This window comes from Erythrolamprus reginae, chromosome 13, assembly GCF_031021105.1.
Source record: "Erythrolamprus reginae isolate rEryReg1 chromosome 13, rEryReg1.hap1, whole genome shotgun sequence".
NCBI lineage: Eukaryota > Metazoa > Chordata > Lepidosauria > Squamata > Dipsadidae > Erythrolamprus > Erythrolamprus reginae.
The window spans coordinates 13,058,085-13,078,102 of record NC_091962.1 but is presented as its reverse complement, the minus strand read 5'-3'; the positions used below and the strand labels follow the sequence as shown (position 1 = coordinate 13,078,102).

Genomic DNA, 20,018 nt, shown 5'->3' with positions numbered 1-20,018 from the left:
TTGTCGGGCAGAAAAATAAACATTTCACATCTCTCTTGGGAGTTTGGCAACTGTTATCGCGGAGGTGGCGGCTGGCGCAGCAGCGGAAGGATGAGGTAATGGCTTCATGGAGAGGATGCGGGGTGGGGGTGGGGGGACGGGGGACGGACATACACAATGGGTGGGAGTCGCTTTTGAGATGGGCCGAATGGCCGAGGCTGCCAAAGGCCACTGGGTGGCACAGTTTTTGCAAAAACAGGCCAATGGTTTAAGCCGCCTCTTTGCAAAGGGTGGAGGAAAAACCTGGGAGCTTTAGCAGACAAGAGCGGGGAAGTTTAATACTAAACCGATGTGTAATCTTGATCCCTCTGTTTTAGCATTAAAAACGGAAGCCTGCCTTCCTGTTTTTTATCTTCCGTGCATACCCTAAAGAGAATGAATTCCATTAAAAGGAAAAAAATCTTGGAGAAGCGTAACATCTTCAAGGAAGGAAAAAAAAAATAATTAAAGCCGTTTATTTGCCTTTTGGGAAAAAAAAGCAGCTTTATATACACTGCTCCAAAAAAATAAATAAAGGATGTTTCAAAGAACACATCCTAGATCTGAATGAATGAAATATTCTCATGGATTACTTTGTTCTGTTCAAAGCTGAATGTGGCCAACAGCAGGTGAAATTGATTATCAATCAGTGTTGCTTCCGAACTGGGCAGATTGATAGCACAGAAGTTTGATTTACTAGGAGTTGTATTGTTACTAGGAGTTATATTGGCAGTTCTGTATTAGCAAAACCTTCAGAAGAAAAGGATTTAGGGGTCGTGATTTCTGACAGTCTCCAAATGGGTGAACAGTGCGGTCAGGCGGTAGGGAAAGCAAGTTGGATGCTTGGATGCATAGCTAGAGGTATCACAAGCAGCAAGAGGGAGATTATGATCCCGCTGTATAGAGGGCGGGTGAGACCCCATTTGGAATACTGTGTCCAGTTCTGGAGACTTCACCTACAAAAAGATATTGACAAAATTGAACGGGTCCAAAGACGGGCTACAAGAATGGTGGAAGGTCTTAAGCATAAAACGTATCAGGAAAGACTTCATGAACTCAATCTGTATAGTCTGGAGGACAGAAGGGAAAAGGGGGAAATGATGGAAACATTTAAATATGTCAAAGGGTTAAATAAGGTTCAGGAGGGAAGTGTTTTTAGTAGGAAAGTGAACACAAGAACAAGGGGGCACAATCTGAAGTTAGTTGGGGGAAAGATCAGAAGCAACGTGAGAAAATATTATTTCACTGAAAGAGTAGTAGATCCTTGGAACAAACTTCCAGCAGACGTGGCAGATAAATCCACAGTAACTGAATTTAAACATGCCTGGGATAAACATATATCCATCCCTAAGATAAAATACAGAAAATAGTATAAGGGCAGACTAGATGGACCATGAGGTCTTTTTCTGCCGTCAGTTTTCTATGTTTCTATGTTTAAGCGTTCCCTTTATTTTTTTTGAGCAGTGTATATATTTCTTTTTTCTGTCGGATTGTTGGCTAGCTGATGAGGCTAGAATAAGACCGAAATAGTACTATTCTAGTCTCCCTTAATTTTAAAAATTCAGCAAAAACATGTGATATTTGGCCAATAAAGAATACTATTCTATCCTATCCAACAGTTGTAAAGTTGAGGTCTGCCTGTAGTTTGTAGTTAAATTGTGTCAGTTTGCCAAACCAGAATTACAATTTTTCCCGATGCACCGGGAATTTGCAAGCTCGCCCGTTTCTAACTGCTAAAATCAACGACAATCGAGAACAGGTAAAGTGACTCCATCTTTTTATTTGAATGTCCAGGTGAGCATTAAAACAATATTGACGTTACACATAGCAATTACATGTTGGTTAGGATAGTATAACAGCATTAATGCGGTTGGTACATGGCTCGAGTTTTCTCAAAATGTTTTTCGTGGTGTATTTTTTTTTTTGACACAAAGTTGTAACTTTGTTGTTGTTTTTTTAAGCTCTTTTTTAAATTTTTTATTTATTATTATTTTTTGTCAGCATTTTTACAACAGACACAAAGTGGAAAGAAAAAAAGGGGAAGAGGCAAGAACTGGACGACAACCCAAAAATTAAAAAAAAGGAAGGAAAATGGACTTCACATCTTAGGGGGGAAATTTTATGGTAAAGCAGCTTTTCACGAAAAAATAGTTCCCATGTATTATGGTGATGGTGGCAGTTTATTATTCTATTTTTTTCTTTTTATAGAAAAAAAAAAATTCCATCCTTCGTTTTTCCCATTACTCCCGTGGAGAAATAGAACTTTGTTTCCATAGGCCTGGAAAGACAACAGGTGGGAACCATGGGTCCTGCGGATCACAACTCCCATCAGCCTTGTCGATTTGGCATGCCAAGCAGGGGTGTCAAGTGGAACCAAAAAAAAAGGCCAGGTTCCCCACCCCTGAAATAACCCTAAATCTATTTATACCCTGAGCACTTTTTCCTTAAGAACTATTCCAGGATTTTTTTTCTTTTTTAAAGGGGGGGGGGAAAAAAAGCACAACTTTTTGCTTCTGAGTTGCAAATTAAAAATTGGGAAAAATAAAAACCCGCTCCTTTAAATCGAAAGTTTATTCAGCGATGAAGCAGGAAGGGGCAGTTTTCTGCTCACAGAAATTTTCCCAGGCAAAAATAATAATAATAATAATAATAATAATGCTGATAACATGTCCATTGCTGAGTTAATCCCACATTTGTTGTTACAGGAAATGATTTATTTTTTTTTAATTTAAAACAGCCGCTTGCCATTCAGGCCTCTCTTCTTCTTTTTTTTAACGCCACCCCCTTCCCAAAAAAAAAGGAAATTTGTGTTTGTTAAGACAGATGCCTCTAAAACCGCTGCGTGTTATGTACAAGCGAAGTTTAATTCACCCAAATCATAAGAAAAAACGGCAAGAGGATTTTAAACCGAGATAAGGGCAAGCGAAGAAACCGACACTAGAATATATATATCTATCTATATATATATATATATTTAAAAATAAGGAAGTCGGGAAGAAAAGCTGAATAGAACCAGTTGTGAATACCTGCAATAGACTGTTCAGCACAAAAACACAACTTCCGGTAGTGACAGATAAATTGCATTTTTTTTTTTAATAACAAAAAAGAAAATAAAAACCGAAAGAAACCTGCATCTCGATACTGGTTTAAGTTATACTAATTATATTTTTTTTTTTGCGTTTTTCTTTTTTTTATTCCTCGACGTCAGTACTCGGCATGCAATAGTAGTGCGGTTATGCTCTTTTTTTGTGTGTTTTTAATGTAGGTTTTGTGGTATTCTTAAAATTAATGCACTATCTTTTTTAAAATTTCTTCTTCTCTTCCTTCCCCACGGTTCGTAGGAACCTGGGTTGCGTGTTGTTGTGTGTGGGCCCTGTAAACAACGTCACAACAGAGAACCAAGTCAGCGGCTTCTTAGAGAAACGGTCAGTTCTACGGCTAAAATAGAAGGGGGGCCTTTTTTGGGGTGGGTGGGATGGGGTGGGGGACGGGAGGGGTGTCTCAAGTGGGGAGGAGGGGTTTGAGGAAAGAGTCTTTTGAAGGCGGGCGCGGGTGCGAGTCGATTCCACCACCACCACCCACCCGCGCCTTCTTCGTTGTACCCTGCTAATATTCGCTCAAGCTGTGCCACTTTGCGACCTGCTTCCGGGGGTGTTCGCACACTTCCCGCCAGTGTTCCACTCCGCCGGCCGTGACGCTGTGGGCCCCTAGGATCAGCCGCCCGACCACTTCGTTTTTGGTGGTCCGGTCAAAGTCGATGACCAGGAATTCGATGCTGACATCCGGCAGGAGGTCGGTGGGGATGTCGTAAATGAAGGACTCGTTGAAGATGGGATTCAAAGTGCACTTTTTCACGTGGGTTTTCTTCTTGGCGATCCGCTTCCTGCCGTAGTAGACGTTCACCTTGACGTAAGGATCTGAGGAAGAGGAGGAGGGAGAAAGGCCAATAACACAGTCCGAGACCAATGTGAAGGGCTGCAGCTAGCCCTCCACTTGCAAGGGTTTTTTTCCCCTTTCTTTCTTTCTTTCTTTCTTTCTTTCTTTCTTTCTTTCTTTCTTTCTCTTTCTTTCCTTCCTTCCTTCGCCCACCCCTGAGATAGAGAATTGTGAGCACTTTGTATAGTAACTGCTAGAGATAGCTACTGTGTCTTTTCCTAAGAAATTCTGCAGTATGTGTCAATTATTATTTTCTTTCTTTCTTTCTTTCTTTCTTTCTTTCTTTCTTTCCTTCCTTCCTTTGCCCACCCCTGAGATAGAGAATTGTGAGCACTTTGCATAGTAACTGCTAGAGATAGCTACTGTGTCTTTTCCTAAGAAACTGCAGTATGTGTCAATTATTATTATTTTCTTTCTTTCTTTCCTTCCTTCTATGCTGCCCTTCTCGAGGTGACTCAGGGCAGCGTTGAACACAACAATGTATAAGAAATATATACATGCCTTAGACCCATGCTAGGCAAAGTTGGCTCTTCTACTACTTGTGAACTTCTTGTGAACTATTATTATTATTATTATTATTATTATTATTATTATTATTATTATCATCATCATCATCATCATTAACAAAACAATACAAATCCAATAGTTAAAACAAATTAAAACCCTTAATTTAAAAACAATCGTACATCTCATAAAGACCATACATAAAGCGGAGAGGGCCCAGGGGAATCAATTCACCCATGCCTGACAACAGAGGTGGGTTTTAAGGAGTTTGCGAAAGGCAAGGAGGGTGGGGGCAATCCTAATCTCCGGGGGGGAGTTGATTCCAGAGAGTCGGGGCCGCCACAGAGAAGGCTCTTCCCCTGGGTCCCGCCAGACAACATCGCAGGAGAAGGCCAACTCTGTGGGACCTAACAGGTCCCTGGCATTCGTGCGGCAGAAGGCGGTCTTGGGGATATCCAATTATCCTCAAGATAAAAGGTTCCTGATATCCTGGTCTGAGGCAGGCTGGTTAGCTGCTTTCGCTATCTGGGTGGGCTAGCTTCTGTAAAATGTTACTCCAACAGGTTAGACCAGTGATGGCGAACCTATGGCACGGGTGCCACAGGTGGCACACGAAGCCATAACTGCTGGCACACCAGCCGTTGCCCTAACTCAGCTCCAATGGGCATGTCTGCGCCAGCCAGCTGATTTTCGGCTGGCCTAGAGGCTCTGGGTGGGTGTTTTTGGCTTCCAGAGAGCCTTCCGTGGGATGAGAGAGGGCGCTTTTACCCTCTTCTGGTTCCAGAAGTCTGAAGAGGGTGAAACACGAACAGGGGAAGAGCCTTCTCTGTGGCGGCCCCGGCCCTCTGGAACCAACTCCCCCCAGAGATTATAATTGCCTCCACCCTCCTTGCCTTTCGTAAGCTACTTAAAACCTACCTCTGCTGCCAGGCATGGGGGAATTGAGATATTCTTTCCCCCTGGGCCTTTACAATTTTATGCATGGTATGTCTGTATGTATGTTTGGTTTTTATATTAATGGGTTTTTAATCGTTGTTAGTATTGGATTATTATTGTACACTGTCTTATTGTTGCTGTTAGCCGCCCCGAGTCTCCGGAGAGGGGCGGCTAACAGCAAATCCAATCAATCAATCAATCAATCAATAAATAAATAGAATGAATGAATGAATAAATAAATAAATTAGGCCCACCAGAAATTGGGAAACTGGACTTTACCGGCCTTCAGGGGGATGGGGGAAGTGGTTTTCGCCCTTCCCAGGGATTCAATTATGGGTGTGAGCACAATAGTACGTGCATACACCCTCTTAGCACCCGAGGGAAAAAGTTTCACCATCTCTGGCATAGACCGTGGAGCACCAACTTCAGAGACCACCGAAAACTTTGCGACGGATTGCCTAACGCGGGTGTCCTCAACCTGTGACCCACGGCCCCCTTATCAGGCCCTAGTTTAACTGTCCCTGGGGTGCCTCTGTGTGCGTGCCCACTTCTTTACATCCATGAATGGCCCCACTCGCGCCAGTGTTTCGGACGGTCTGGTTCCACTCACGCAAACGCTGTCACAAGCACTGCAGGGGGGGGGGTCTCGCGGGAGCATCGTCGCATGCCATGAACGTTGCGGGCGCTCACCTATGCGCCTCTCAACCCTCGTGCCCCAGAAAACCATCCCCCCTTTTCCCCCCCGGTCCAGTTCCACCAACGCGGGAAAGTAGGGGATAAACGGGCCGGGATCGACGGCGTTTCCGGCTTTTGAGGAAACCCAACGCTAGGCTGGAGAAAATAGCTTCTACCTGAGAGACCGGTGATGTCCATCTTCGGAAGCTGCCTTGCCTTCAACACCATGACGGTCATCCTTTGGGTGACGGGCTGGTAGGATAAAGACACCTGCAGCTCTCCTCTGCTGATACATTTCTGGAAAGAGAAGAGACAGTTTCTGGGTGACCCTCCTTAAGTCCCTCGAGGCTACCGGCGAAAGAAACAACGTCGTCTGGCGGGACCCAGGGGAAGAGCCTTCTCTGTGGTGGCCCCGACCCTCTTGAATCAACTCCCCCCTGGAGATTAGGATTGTCCCCACGCTCCTTGCCTTTCGCAAACTCCTTAAAACCCACCTCTGTCATCAGGCATGGGAGAATTGATTCCCCTGGGCCGTTTCCGTTTTATGTATGGTCTGTATGAGATGTATGATGGCTTTTTATATTAAGGGTTTTAAAATTGTTTTAATCATTGGATTTGTACTGTTTTGTTGTTGTGAGCCGCTCCGAGTCTCCGGAGAGGGGCGGCATACAAATCTAGTAAATAAAAATAATAATAATAATAATAATAATAATAATAATAATAATAATAATACCTGGACAACCTCCAGAGGCGTTTAAATATGTTAAACATTTAAATACGTGAAAGGGTTAAATAAGGTTCAGGAGGGAAGTGTTTTTCAAAGGAAAGTGAACCCAAGAACAAGGGGGCACAATCTGAGGTTAGTTGGGGGAAAAGATCAGAAGCAAGGTGAGAAAATATTATTTCACTGAAAGAGTAGTAGATGCTTGAAACAAACTTCCAGCAGAGGTGGTTGGTCAATCCGCAGGAACTGAACTTAAACATGCCTGGGATAAACATAGATCCATCCTGAGATAAAATGCAGGAAATAGGATAAGGGCAGACGAGATGGACCAGGAGGTCTTTTTCTGCCGTCAATCTTCTATGTTTGTATGCTTCTATGAGGGAAGTGTTTTTAATAGGAAAGTGAACCCAAGAACCAAGGGGGCACAATCTGAGGTCAGTTGGGGGAAAGATCAGAAGCCACGGGAGAAAATATGATTTTACTTCTGCGCTTGTTGGCTGCCAGAAGCATCCTTAAAGGGTTAAGTTTAAAACGAATAAATAAATAAATAAAATAACACATGGATAAAAACTCCCCCCCCCCATTGCTTTTTTAAAGAAAGAGGGGGGGGGGGGAAGAGAGAGAAAGGCCAGGGAGGTAGGGAGGGATTTGGGCTTCTTTTGTTTGAGTTTGTCCGGCGGTGGAATTAAACTTGGCACCGTGCCGAGTGTTACAAAGCCACTATTAATCCTGTGAATACTGGCCACGTTGCCATGGTTTTCCGTGCCCTACATTCAGGGCTTAAGGGATGAAAAGATGGCCTTCAAAATGTTGCTGTCGAAACAGGCTGAAATGCAGCCCAGTAACAAATCCCTGGACTCTCTCTAATCTATCATTGTCTGTCTAGCTCTGTCTGTTGGTATCTATCTATCTATCTATCTATCTATCTATCTATCTATCTATCTATCTATCTATCTATCTATCTATCTATCTATCTATCACCCATCCATCTATCTATCTCTACCTACCTACCTACCTACCTACTTATCTACCTACCTACCTACCTACTTATCTATCTATCTATCTATCTATCTATCTATCTATCTATCTATCTATCTATCTATCTATCTATCTATCTATCTATCTACCTACCTATCACACCTATCTATCTATCTATCTATCTATCTATCTATCTATCTATCTATCTATCTATCTATCTATCTATCTATCTATCACCCATCCATCTATCTATCTCTACCTACCTACCTACCTACCTACCTACCTACCTACCTACTTATCTATCTATCTATCTATCTATCTACCTATCACACCTATCTATCTATCTATCTATCTATCTATCTATCTATCTATCTATCTATCTATCTATCACCCATCCATCTATCTATCTCTACCTACCTACCTACCTACCTACCTACTTATCTACCTACCTACCTACCTACTTATCTATCTATCTATCTACCTACCTATCACACCTATCTATCTATCTATCTATCTATCTATCTATCTATCTATCTATCTATCTATCTATCTATCTATCTATCACCCATCCATCTATCTATCTCTACCTACCTACCTACCTACCTACTTATCTACCTACCTACCTACCTACTTATCTATCTATCTACCTACCTACCTATCACACCTATCTATCACACCTATCTATCTATCTATCTATCTATCTATCTATCTATCTATCTATCTATCTATCTATCTATCTATCTATCACCCATCCATCTATCTATCTCTACCTACCTACCTACCTACCTACCTACTTATCTACCTACCTACCTACCTACTTATCTATCTATCTATCTATCTATCTATCTATCTATCTACCTACCTACCTATCACACCTATCTATCTATCTATCTATCTATCTATCTATCTATCTATCTATCTATCTATCTATCTCCCATCCATCTATCTATCTCTACCTACCTACCTACCTACTTATCTACCTACCTACCTACCTACTTATCTATCTATCTACCTACCTACCTATCACACCTATCTATCTATCTATCTATCTATCTATCTATCTATCTATCTATCTATCTATCTATCTATCTATCTATCTACCTACCTACCTACCTACCAACCTACCAACCATATCTATCTATCTATCTACCTACCTACCTATCTACCTATCTACCTACTTATCTATCATACCTATCTACCTATCTACCTACCTACCTATCTATCTATCTATCATACCTATCTATGTATCTATGTATCTATGTATCTATCTATATCTATCTATCTATCTATCTATCTATCTATCTATCTATCTATCTATCTATCTATCTACCTATCATACCTATCTATGTATCTATCTATCTACCTACCTACTTATCCATCTATCTATCTACCTACCTAATCTATCCATCCATCATTATCTACAGGTCTCCCCCCCCCCCCCAATCTAATCTATATCTACTGTATTTTTCAGAGACGCACCTTAGTTTTTGGGGAGGGAAATGTTTGGGGGAAATCTGCCTACCGGATATTCATCTGGCTAGCGTCCTTAGTCTGGTCAGCTTCAGCAAATTATTTTAGCCCCTGCTTAGGGCTGGAAAAAAAATCCTTATTAGGCAGAAGTAGCAATGAAAAAGCCTACAAGCTCGGAAGATCCTTAATGCCTCGTTAGGGCTGGAAAGATAAAAGCTTTAAAAAAAAAAAAGCTACATCCGGAGTATAAGATACATTTTCAGCCACTTTTGGGGGAGAAAAAGGTGCGTGTATAGTCTAACAAATACAGTACCTACCTTCCTTATTTACCCTCTCTATCCTTACCTTACCTTACCCCTCCCTATCCATTCATCCATCCATCCATCCATCCATCATTTGTCTATACCTACTTAATCTATTTTATCTATCATTATCTACCGGTGTATTTATCTATCTCCCTCCCTCCCTCTACCTATCTAATCTCTATCTATCTATCTATCTATCTATCTATCTATCTATCTATCTATCTATCTATCTATCTATCTATCTATCTACCTACCTACTTACCTACCTATCTAATCTATCTAGCTATCTTATTTATCTATCTTTATCTATCTATCAATCTATCAATCTCTATCTAGCTATCTATTTAATCTATCTATCTATTTAATCTATCTATCTATTTAATCTATCTATCTATCTATCTATTTTCATCTCTATCTATCTATCATCATCATTATCTATCTATCTATCTATCTATCATATCTATCTATCAATCTATCTATCTCTATCTAGCTATCTATTTAATCTATCTATCTATTTAATCTATCTATCTATTTAATCTATCTATCCATCTATCTATCTATTTATCTTTTTTTCTCTCTCTCTCCCTACACACCTATCTACCTACTCTATTTTATCTGTCCTATCTATCCTTATCATGTTATCTATCTATCTATCTCATTACCAAAGTTATCTATCTCTATTATTTACCTACCTACCTACCTACCTAGTCTATCTTATTCTACCTCATTAGTGGATCCGATAATAGCGCAGTGTTACCGGAGCTGTTATTCTGCCGAGATTTTAACTCTGCTCCCTCTCTTGAAATGCCATCCATCAAAACCCTAATGCAGCTTTAATGACACCGAGACGTAATTTGGATCGATCGGTGGGAACCGCAATGGCTAACGGGTCTTGATCCTCCCTTCTCCCATTTCTCCTCAAAATCTCCCCTCTTTGCTCTGGATGCTTCCCCCCCCCCCCACCGGAGCTGAGGATACAGGCAGTCCTTGACTTATGACCACCACTGAGCCCAACATTTATGTCACTAAGTGAGACATCTTTGAAGTGAGCTTTGCACTGCTTTTCCTCCACCCACTTTAAAAAAAAAAAAAAAGTGGCTCAAGCTGTTTGGTCGTTAAGCGAATCTGGCTTCCCCGTTGCTTGTCGGGAAGTCACAAAAGGGGATCTTGTGACCCCGGGACGGTGCAATTGTCATAAACATGAGTCAATTGCCAAGCATCTGAATTCTGACCATGGGGATGGTGCAACAGTCATAAGTGTGAAAAATGGCCGTAAGTCCCTTTTTTCCAGTGCCGTCGTAACTCTGAACGGTCACTAAGTGAACCGTTGTAAGTGGAGGACCACCCACACTCCTTCCTGCTACCTCTAAGCTCTTCCTAAACTACCTTTCAGGCCATCTCTGTTCGTTCCACCATTCGTATCGTGATCTGTTGTGAGTGACTTTGCTTCGACTTGACTTCTACTCCTCTTCTTTCCTTCGAATGTCAGACTACAATTCCCATCATCCCTCAGCCCACTCCGGGAGCTGAAATCGCACCCGTCTCCCTTGGTTCCCCCCCCACGGAGAACAACCCCCAAAGGTGAAAACCCCAAAGACTGACCAACCAACTAGCCAACCAGCCAACTAGATAGTCAACCAACCAACCAGCCAACCAACCAACCAACCAGCCTTCTAACCAATCAACCAACTAGCCAACCAACCAACTAGCCAACCAGTCAACCAACCAACCAGTCAACCAGCCAGCCAGCCAACCAACCAGCCAGCCAGCCAACCAACCAACTAGCCAACCAGTCAACCAGCCAACCAACCTACCTGGATGTTCCTCTTGATGATCTCCCTCGTCAGATGGACTTTCCCGGTGCTGGGGTCCACCCCCGCGAGTGGTACCATCACCTCCCCGATGACATCATCCCGGGAGAAACGGTCGAAGCTGAGCACCAGGAAGTGGAGGACCAAATCCTGCAGCTGGCTGTAAGGGATGCCGTAGAAGGTGAAGGTCTCGTCGAAGACGGGATCCAAGGTCTTCCGAAGGACCCGGGTCTTCACCCGGTGCCTCTTGTCCGGCAGGATGGTCATCTTGATGTAAGGATCCGAACCTTGGTTGTGCTCGTCCATCACCGGCAACCCGTGGGCTTCTTGGATGGTCACCACCAGGGCCTTTTTGGGGAAGTTATAATCCACCGAGAAGGTCAAAGTCCCTAGCATGACCTCCTCTTCCGGAGAAGACAACGAGGAGGTCTTACTCCCCGCCGGGGTCAAGCTTTGGTGAGGACTAGGGTCTTCTCCGTACTCTACTTTGATGGGGAGTTGGTTGACGGAGGAAGCGGCGTTTGGCCCACCGAGGGGCGCCTTTTCGGAGCCCACCAAGCCCGCTTCGGCCGCGTCCACCAGGAGGTGCCCGCTCCCGTCTTTCCTGGCCACGCCCTTCTTGTCCCTCCGGACCCGTATGATTTTCTTCTTGTTGCTCAGGGTCTCCGGGTAGATGCTGATGCCCTTCAGCATGTGGATGAACTTGTAAGGCGCGCTCTTCTGCCTCTTCTCCAGGTGCTGGTGGCAACAGGTCCACACGAAAACCGTCACCGAGACCGAGACCACCAGGACGGTGGCCCCAATGAGGCCGGCCACGATGGGCGAGACATCTGGAGAACGGGAAAGCGGGCGGGGGAGGGAGAAGGTCAGAACAAAGGCCTGGTGTCCCTTCACCTGCCGAAATCCCCGCCTCTCTTCAGGGGCAGCGGATTCCAAAATTACTGCTGCGCGCAGCGTGGTTTTAGCTCCTGCGCAGGCGCAGGGACAAAATCTCACGAGGGGGGGAGGCTCGCGCTTACGAGGTTTTGGCGATTGATTTTTTTTTGCTTCTGATTTGTATGCCGCCCCTGTCTGAAGACTCGGGGCGGCTCGCAGCATAGCAATAATACAATACGTTACAAATCTTAACAATAAAAAATTAGATCCATTTAAAAGACATTAATAACATAATAAAACCCCTAGCTATGCAGCCACACACATTCAACCTAATCTATCATGCAGTAAGGCCAAAAATATAATAAAAAGGGGAAAGATGGTAATTATCCCCACGCCTGGCGACAAAAGTGGGTCTTGAGCATTTTACGGAAGGCGAGGAGGGTGGGGGCTATTCGAATCTCTGGAGGGAGTTGATTCCAGAGGGCCGGGGCCGCCACAGAGAAGGCTCTTCCCCTGGGTCCCGCCAGCCGACATTGTTTGGTCGACAGGACCCGGAGAAGGCCCGCTCTGTTCAATGAAATTGAATGACAGAGAAGATTCGGAATATTACAAAATTTGGAATGTATTTTTACGAATGGTTAGGAAGGAGGAAAATACAACGTTAGAGTATAATATTCGAATAAATATTCGAGTCCTTCGAGAGGGGCGGCACATAAATCTAATAAATTATTATTATTATAATTATTAAATATAGAAGCATAGAAACTTATATAGCTTTGTTTTAAAAATGGTGTTCGATAGAATACAGAATTTGCATTAAGTGGAACAATTGGGAAATGATGAGGGAAAGGCGGTGAAAGTTATTATTATTATTATTATTATTATTATTATTATTATTATTTATTAGATTTGTATGCCGCCCCTCTCCGTAGACTCGGTTGAACAATATTAGAACAAGTTGAACAATATTAGATATAATATAGATAACTAATATAATTAATATGTCGATAGAAATAGTGGTAAGAGCATCCTGTAGGTAAAATGTAAATAGAGTGGTCCCTCTACTTAAGAACTGAATTCGTTCCGTGACCAGGTTCTTAAGTAGAAAAGTTTGTAAGTAGAAGCAATTTTTTCCCATAGGAATCAATGTAAAAGCAAATAATATGTGGAAACCCATTAGTAAAGTAATAAAAACTCGGAATTTGGGTGGGAGGAGGAAGAGGAAGAAGAAGAAGAGGAGGAGGACAGTCACTGACCAGAGCGAAGGGAGCGTTTCTCTTCTCTGGGTGCTGGCAGAGGTTTATTCCCTCTCCAAGCGCCCAGAGAAAGGAAAATGCTTCGTTCGCTCTGGGCTGCCAAAGCCTCCTTAAGCACCTAGAAAAGCCCGAGATGGCCGGGATTAAAGGGGGAATGTCAGGAAACTGACCGGGCCTTTGTGCCGCTCTCAAATTTCCTGGGAAATCTTTCTGGGTTCGGGTTCTTAAGTAGAAAATGGTTCTTAAGAAGAGGCAAAAAAATCTTGAACACCCGGTCGAAAAAGGCTGTAAAAATCAGCTGACTCGTTTCACCAACCGGCCTTTGCTCAGCAATGGACTGCGGTCCGGACAGTGGTCGCAAGTCGAGGACTTGCTGAACGAGTCATGTGAGAGCAGTCGCAACGAGAGAAACACTATTATTTCCTTATATTGGTTCTGGTTCCTCCGTTTCTTGCATCTTTGCAATATTTCACGAGCAAATAAGATTTTTTTAAAAAATAAAAAAATAGAATTAAGTTTCTGTTCTGGGAAACAATAGAGATATGTCCAGCCTTAAACCAGCTGCAGTTATGAGAGTGATCATCCCACCCAGTGATCTTGCTGACAATGGTTCCATCTCTTTTGTGTGTCTTTATTGTGGGTGGCAGGTTGAGTGTGGGGTTTTTTGTGTGTGACAAAGACGGGTGAGAAACAATTACTGGGATTCTCACACTGTGATCACACCCAAAAGAAAAAAAGTGTGTCTTTTGACCCAGGAGGAGACACAATGAATGTGAAAATTGAGCACAAATCAACTTTATTCAAGCGACTGTCTTTACAAGAAACATCGAAAACTGATGGCAGAAAGAATCTGAGATTTTTTTATTGGTTGGTTTATCATTTTAAACTTTTCTGTTGAAAAGTTTTGCAATTTTATAAATCGTCTTAGTTTTTAAATTTTGAAGCTTAAATTATTTGGTTCCAATGTTTTTTTTTAAAATTAGATCAATTACATAGCACAATACCCCAAAATGTCCCTATCAGAGGGAAGGGAGGTTAACCAGGTTTTATAATAAATGTGTTTATCCCTGGCATGTTTAAGCTCGGTTACTGACAATGGACCCACTACCTAATGAAGGAGAGACACAATCTAGAACTAAGAAGAAATTTCCTGACAGTGAGAACAATTAATCAGTGGCACAACTTGCCACCAGAAGTTGCGGGTGCTCGGTCATCGGAGGTTGTTAAGAAGAGTTTGTCTGAAATGGTGTTGGGTTAATGACTTGGGAAGAAGTTTGGACTAGATAAGAAAGTCCAAAAAGTTCATACGAAAGATGTTAAGGACTCTGGAAAAAGTGCAGAGAAGAGCATCAAATAAAATAAAATAGACGGAGAACGGTTGCAGGAACTGGGTTTATGTCTAGTTTAATGAAAAGAAGGACCAGGGGAGACAGGATAGCAGCCTTCCAATATCTCAGGGGTTGCCCCAAAGAAGAAGGAGTCAAGTTATTCTCCAAAGCAAAAGAGGAAGGAAGGAGAGAGAGAGAGAGAGAGAGAGAGAGAGAGAGAGAGAGAAAGAAAGAAAGAAAGAAAGAAAGAAAGAGAAAGACCAGGGGGGACATGATAGCAGTCTTCCAATATCTCAGGGGTTGCCACAAAGAAGAAGGAGACAACCTTTTCTCCGAAGCACCTGAGGGTAGAACAAGAAGCAATGGGTGGAAACTAAACAAGGAGAGAAGCAACTTAGAACTAAGGAGGAATTTCCTGACAGTCAGAACAATGAATCAGTGGAACAAGAGCTGAGGAAGCTTCTTGGATGAGCATCGAAAGGTCTTCAAAGAAAAAAAACCCAGGAAGCCCAGTTGCCTCTTGCAAAAAACTCCTTTGGGACAACTGTGTGAGGACCTTCGTAGACAGCGGAACGACCTGCCACCAGAAATTGTGGGTGCTCCACGACTGGAGAGATTGGACAAGCCATTTGTCTGCAATGGTACCACACTTGAATAGGGGGGGCGGAGAGATGGATTAGACCAGGGGTAGGCAAAGTTGGCTCTTCTATGCCTTGTGGACTTCAACTCCCAGAATTCCTGAGCTAGCATGGATTGGCTCTCAGGAATTCTGGGAGTTGAAGTCCACAAGTCATAGAAGAGCCAACTTTGCCTACCCCTGTTCTAGTCTGACCCCCTGCTGAAGCACAGGGGCAGGTAAAGTTGGCTCTTCTATGATTTGTGGACTTCAACTCCCAGAATTCCTGAGCTAGCATGGATTGGCTCTCAGGAATTCTGGGAGTTGAAGTCCACAAGTCATAGAAGCCCCAACTTTGCCTACCTCTGGACTAGAAGACCTCCAAGGTCCCTTCCTACTCTGATTACTCTATGGTAAGTAAATACGCTACTACTATTATTCTCCATCAAGGTGAGGAGCCGCCTCCTGAATTAAAGGGGTGGGGGGTTTTTTTGGGGGGGGAGGAAATTGCACCAGGGTTGCGAGTGGCAATCTCCACATTCTGCCCCCAAGGGAGGTGTGCCAGGCGCCCTCCAGGCTGCCTCCTGCTTGTGCGAATGCCCCCGGGAGGGGGGGGCAATTAAAGGAGAGGAGGGGGCCTGCAAGGACTTGCTCTCACTTGGGAGGGGGGGCAAGAGATGACGGCAGCTGGGATTCACCTCCCTTCACCCCCCCCAAGCCCAGCCTTCCCCGGGGCCTCCACATTGTTGAACAATGGCTATCCAGGGAAGAGGGACACGCAAAAACACACACAAAACACACACACACACACACCGAAATAGAGAGGCAGAGCAAACAAAGGCTTTTCCTGTTGTTGTTCTATCCTTTCTCTGCCTTCCAAGGGGCCGGCCCTCGGAACAGGCATCACGTCATCCTCGCTTTTTCCTAGCGTCCCCCCCCCTCCTCTCAACACCTGCCTCCTCCTTTTCCCTGCCACCCCACCCCACGAGAAATGGGGGGGGGGATAGGCATCCCTTCCTATGAGGATCGCCTTGCCCTCCTTCCGAATTAAGACGTGCCCCTCTCTCCTGGCCAAGGTCCAGGCCTGGACACACCCGTGAAGGGGGAGGGGGGCTTTAAGGGGGGGGCAGAGCAGTGAAGGAAGAGCCCCCCACCCTCTAGGAAGAAATCCAAATCTGTACCTTTTTCCTGCAAGGGATCCTTGGGAAACTTCCCACCTTAGGATCGGGGTGGAAGGGTGGCAGAGGAACTCCAAAACAGCTTGCAAATGCAGAGGGTGGGATGGGGGCATTGCCCAGCCTTGCCTTTTGCCCCCTCCCCGAACCCCGAGAAGGAGAAGGTTTCCTCCTAGGCCTGATGGATGCTTTCCTGCTTTTGGCATCCTGGTTATAAGAGGGGAAGATGCTGGAGAAGGAAGGGAGGGAGGAAGGAAAGAGAGGGAAGGAAGGAAAGAAAGGGAAGGAATGGAGGAAGGAAAGAGGGAAGGGAGGAAAGAAAGTGAAGGAAGGAGGAGAGAGGGAAGGGAGGAAAGAGGGATGGAAGGAAGGAGATAGGGAAGGGAGGAAAGAGGGAAGGAAGGAAGGAGCGAGCGGAGAAGTGGAAGGAAAAGGGGGGGGGGCATCTTTCTAGGCCGGCAGGCCCAAGGCGGCAGAGATATTTGTGTAGGGCTGACGGTGTGTGTGTTTGTGTAGCATCCTCTCCGTGCGTGCCTGTGTGTGTTTTTCAGAATCTCTCTTTGCTCCCGCAGGGACCCACGCCTTGCAAAGACGCTCGGGCCTTGAGAGGGAAAGATCCCCCGGCTTCCGATCTAGTAGATCCCCACCCTCCAGCCCCCCCCACACACAAAAAAATCAGGTCGGAAAGGATGACGGGAGCGGGGGGGGGGGCTGTTGTGCAACGCCGCAACGCCTCCAGGGTGATCATTTTTTCGGGGTGGGGGGGAGGAAGAGCGTGAGAAAGGGCGTCCGGGGGATCGGCCGAGCCTCGATCGCTGGAGCCAGCGAGGGATCCCGGGCCTCGAGGGGCTTCCAGGGCCCTGGGTGGCGCAGCGGCCCTTCCTCCCCGCGGGGCGCGAACTCACCGAAGCTGGGGCGGACGCTGGCGATCTCGGCCATGGCAACCGCCGGAGGAGCAGCGGGCCGAAGGAAGCGCTCCGGCGGCCTCTCCTCTCCAGCCCTCCGAGGCGGCTGCGGCGCTGGTGGGGGGGAAAAATAAAAGGATGCTCGCCGGGCTCCGCGAAAAGAAGATGCAGGAGCGGCCGACTGGTCCTCCCGGCGGCCTCGGCTCCGCCCCTTTGGAACGAAGCCCGGACAAGCGCCGCCCCCTTTTCGAACGTTCGGTGTGTGCTGGGTTTTTTTTTTTTTTTTTAAGCCAGTCTCGCTTTTGCCTTTGCGCGCTTTGGAGAGTGACTGGGCAAGCTGGGCCGGCGGTGGATTATGGGTCTGTGCGGATTTTTTTTAAAAAAATTTTTTGGGGTGGTGGTGGTGGAAACCCTTGCAAACGCAATGCATCTTTCAAATAGCCCGTTTTAAAAAGAACTTTTATTTTTTATGCATACAAGACATTACATCTCAACTAGCAAATGCTCTGTCCTATACACATTGGGAAATAGTATCTGAACTCCAAATACGAACTGAATAATCAAATTATCACAGATAACCCCCACTCAGTTAAAGACCTCAGTAGACTTCATCCTTCAGCTTCAACCACAACAACACAAGAGCACACAACAGATTCAAGCTTAATATTAACCGCTCCAAACTTGACTGTAAAAAATATGACTTTAGTAATCGGGTTGTCAAAGCATGGAACTCCTTACCGGATTCTATAGTATCATCCGGTAGGGAAAGCAAGTAGGATGCTTGGCTGCATAGCTAGAGGTATAACAAGCAGGAAGAGGGAGATTATGATCCCGCTATATAGAATGCTGGTGAGACCACATTTGGAATACTGTGTTCAGTTCTGGAGACCTCACCTACAAAAAGATATTGACAAAATTGAACGGGTCCAAAGACGGGCTACAAGAATGGTCGAAGGTCTTAAGCATAAAACATATCAGGAAAGACTTAATGAACTCAATCTGTATAGTCTGGAGGACAGAAGGAAAAGGGGGGACATGATCGAAACATTTAAATATATTAAAGGGTTAAATAAGGTCCAGGAGGGAAGTGTTTTTAATAGGAAAGTGAACACAAGAACAAGGGGACACAATCAGAAGTTAGTTGGGGGTAAGATCAAAAGCAACATGAGAAAATATTATTTTACTGAAAGAGTAGTAGATCCTTGGAACAAACTTCCAGCAGATGTGGTAGATAAATCCACAGTAACTGAATTTAAACATGCCTGGGATAAACATATATCCATCCTAAGATAAAATACAGAAAATAGTATAAGGGCAGACTAGATGGACCATGAGGTCTTTTTCTGCCGTCAGACTTCTATGTTTCTATCCCCTAACCCTCAAAATTTTATTTATAGATAGATAGATTTTTATTGGCCAAGTGTGATTGGACACACAAGGAATTTGTCTTGGTGCATATGCTCTCAGCATATTTATTTATTTATTGGATTTGTATGCTGCCCTTCTCCCTTAGACTTATTTTACCCTTAGACTATCCACGGTTGACCTCTCCAGATTCCTAAGAGGCCAGTAAGGGGCGAGTACAAGTGCACCAGAGTGCCTTCCGTCCCCTGTCCTATTGCTCTCCTATATCTCCTACACCTTTCTTCCATTCCTATATCTCTTCTTCTATTCTTTCATTGATATGTTCTATTACTATATCTTCTTTCTTAGATATATTTTACTACAAGTATATCCTCTATAACCTTCATTATGTATTTTACTATGTGTATACACACTAAAACCCTCATTGTGTATTGGACAAAATCAATCAATCAATAAAAATAAATAAACAGTGACAAACTAAACATGAAAAAACATGCAACAAACGTTTGGGGAATTAAAAAGAACTTTCAAATTTTTTTCTCCCTTCTCCAACTCGACTGGGTTTCACTTAACTGAGGATCATAGGCTTTGTCGTACTTGAGCTACGGGTTTGGGAGTACAGTAGTCCCTCGCTATACCGCGCTTCACCTACTGCGGCTTCACTTCATCGCGGGTTTCTGAGGAAGTCGATTGGCAGATTTAAACAGCCCGCCGAACTCGATCGGCAGTTTAAAAAAAAATTAAAAAATAAATCTAAAATTGTAAATACTGTATTTAAATACTGTATCTAAAATAAATACTGTGTGGGAAGGGTTTATAAACACTTAAAACAATGAAAACTTACCAAACAATTACAATATAAGTACTTAAATAAGTACTATCAGTCGATAAATTCCCCATCGCAGATTTCACCTATCGCGGCCAGGTCTGGAACGTAACACCAGCGCTAGGTGAGGGACTACTGTACTGTTGCATCGGGGGACTAACCCGGGTTTTCCTTCATTTTAGTTAATGTGCAAAACCCAATGCATCTTTCGAATAGCCCATTTTAAAAAGAATTTGGTCATTTCTTTCCCCCATGGGCTTTGTCGTACTTGAACTTCCGTAGTTTGTACAAGTGAACCGATGTGAGTTTACCTT

The 20,018-nt window shown here is 44.1% G+C and overlaps 1 protein-coding gene across 2 annotated transcripts; it reads right to left on the bottom strand.

The window, feature by feature from the left end:
- Window positions 1–1,778: 1,778 nt before the first annotated feature.
- On the bottom strand, window positions 1,779–18,323 carry SYT11 (synaptotagmin 11). 2 transcript variants are annotated; one of them, XM_070766196.1, is made up of 4 exons: window positions 17,514–17,688; window positions 11,361–12,187; window positions 6,240–6,366; window positions 1,779–3,935 (listed from the first exon to the last, which is right to left on the bottom strand). In XM_070766196.1, the coding sequence occupies exons 1-4, from the start codon at window positions 17,545–17,547 to the stop codon at window positions 3,625–3,627; spliced, it is 1,299 nt and encodes a 432-aa protein (XP_070622297.1). In that variant the 5' UTR covers window positions 17,548–17,688; the 3' UTR covers window positions 1,779–3,624. The 2 variants fall into 2 exon arrangements, with proteins under 2 accessions (XP_070622297.1, XP_070622296.1); XM_070766195.1 differs by lacking the exon at window positions 1,779–3,935 and adding an exon at window positions 18,252–18,323 and having other exon boundaries at window positions 5,693–6,366; window positions 17,514–17,627.
- Window positions 18,324–20,018: the final 1,695 nt, after the last annotated feature.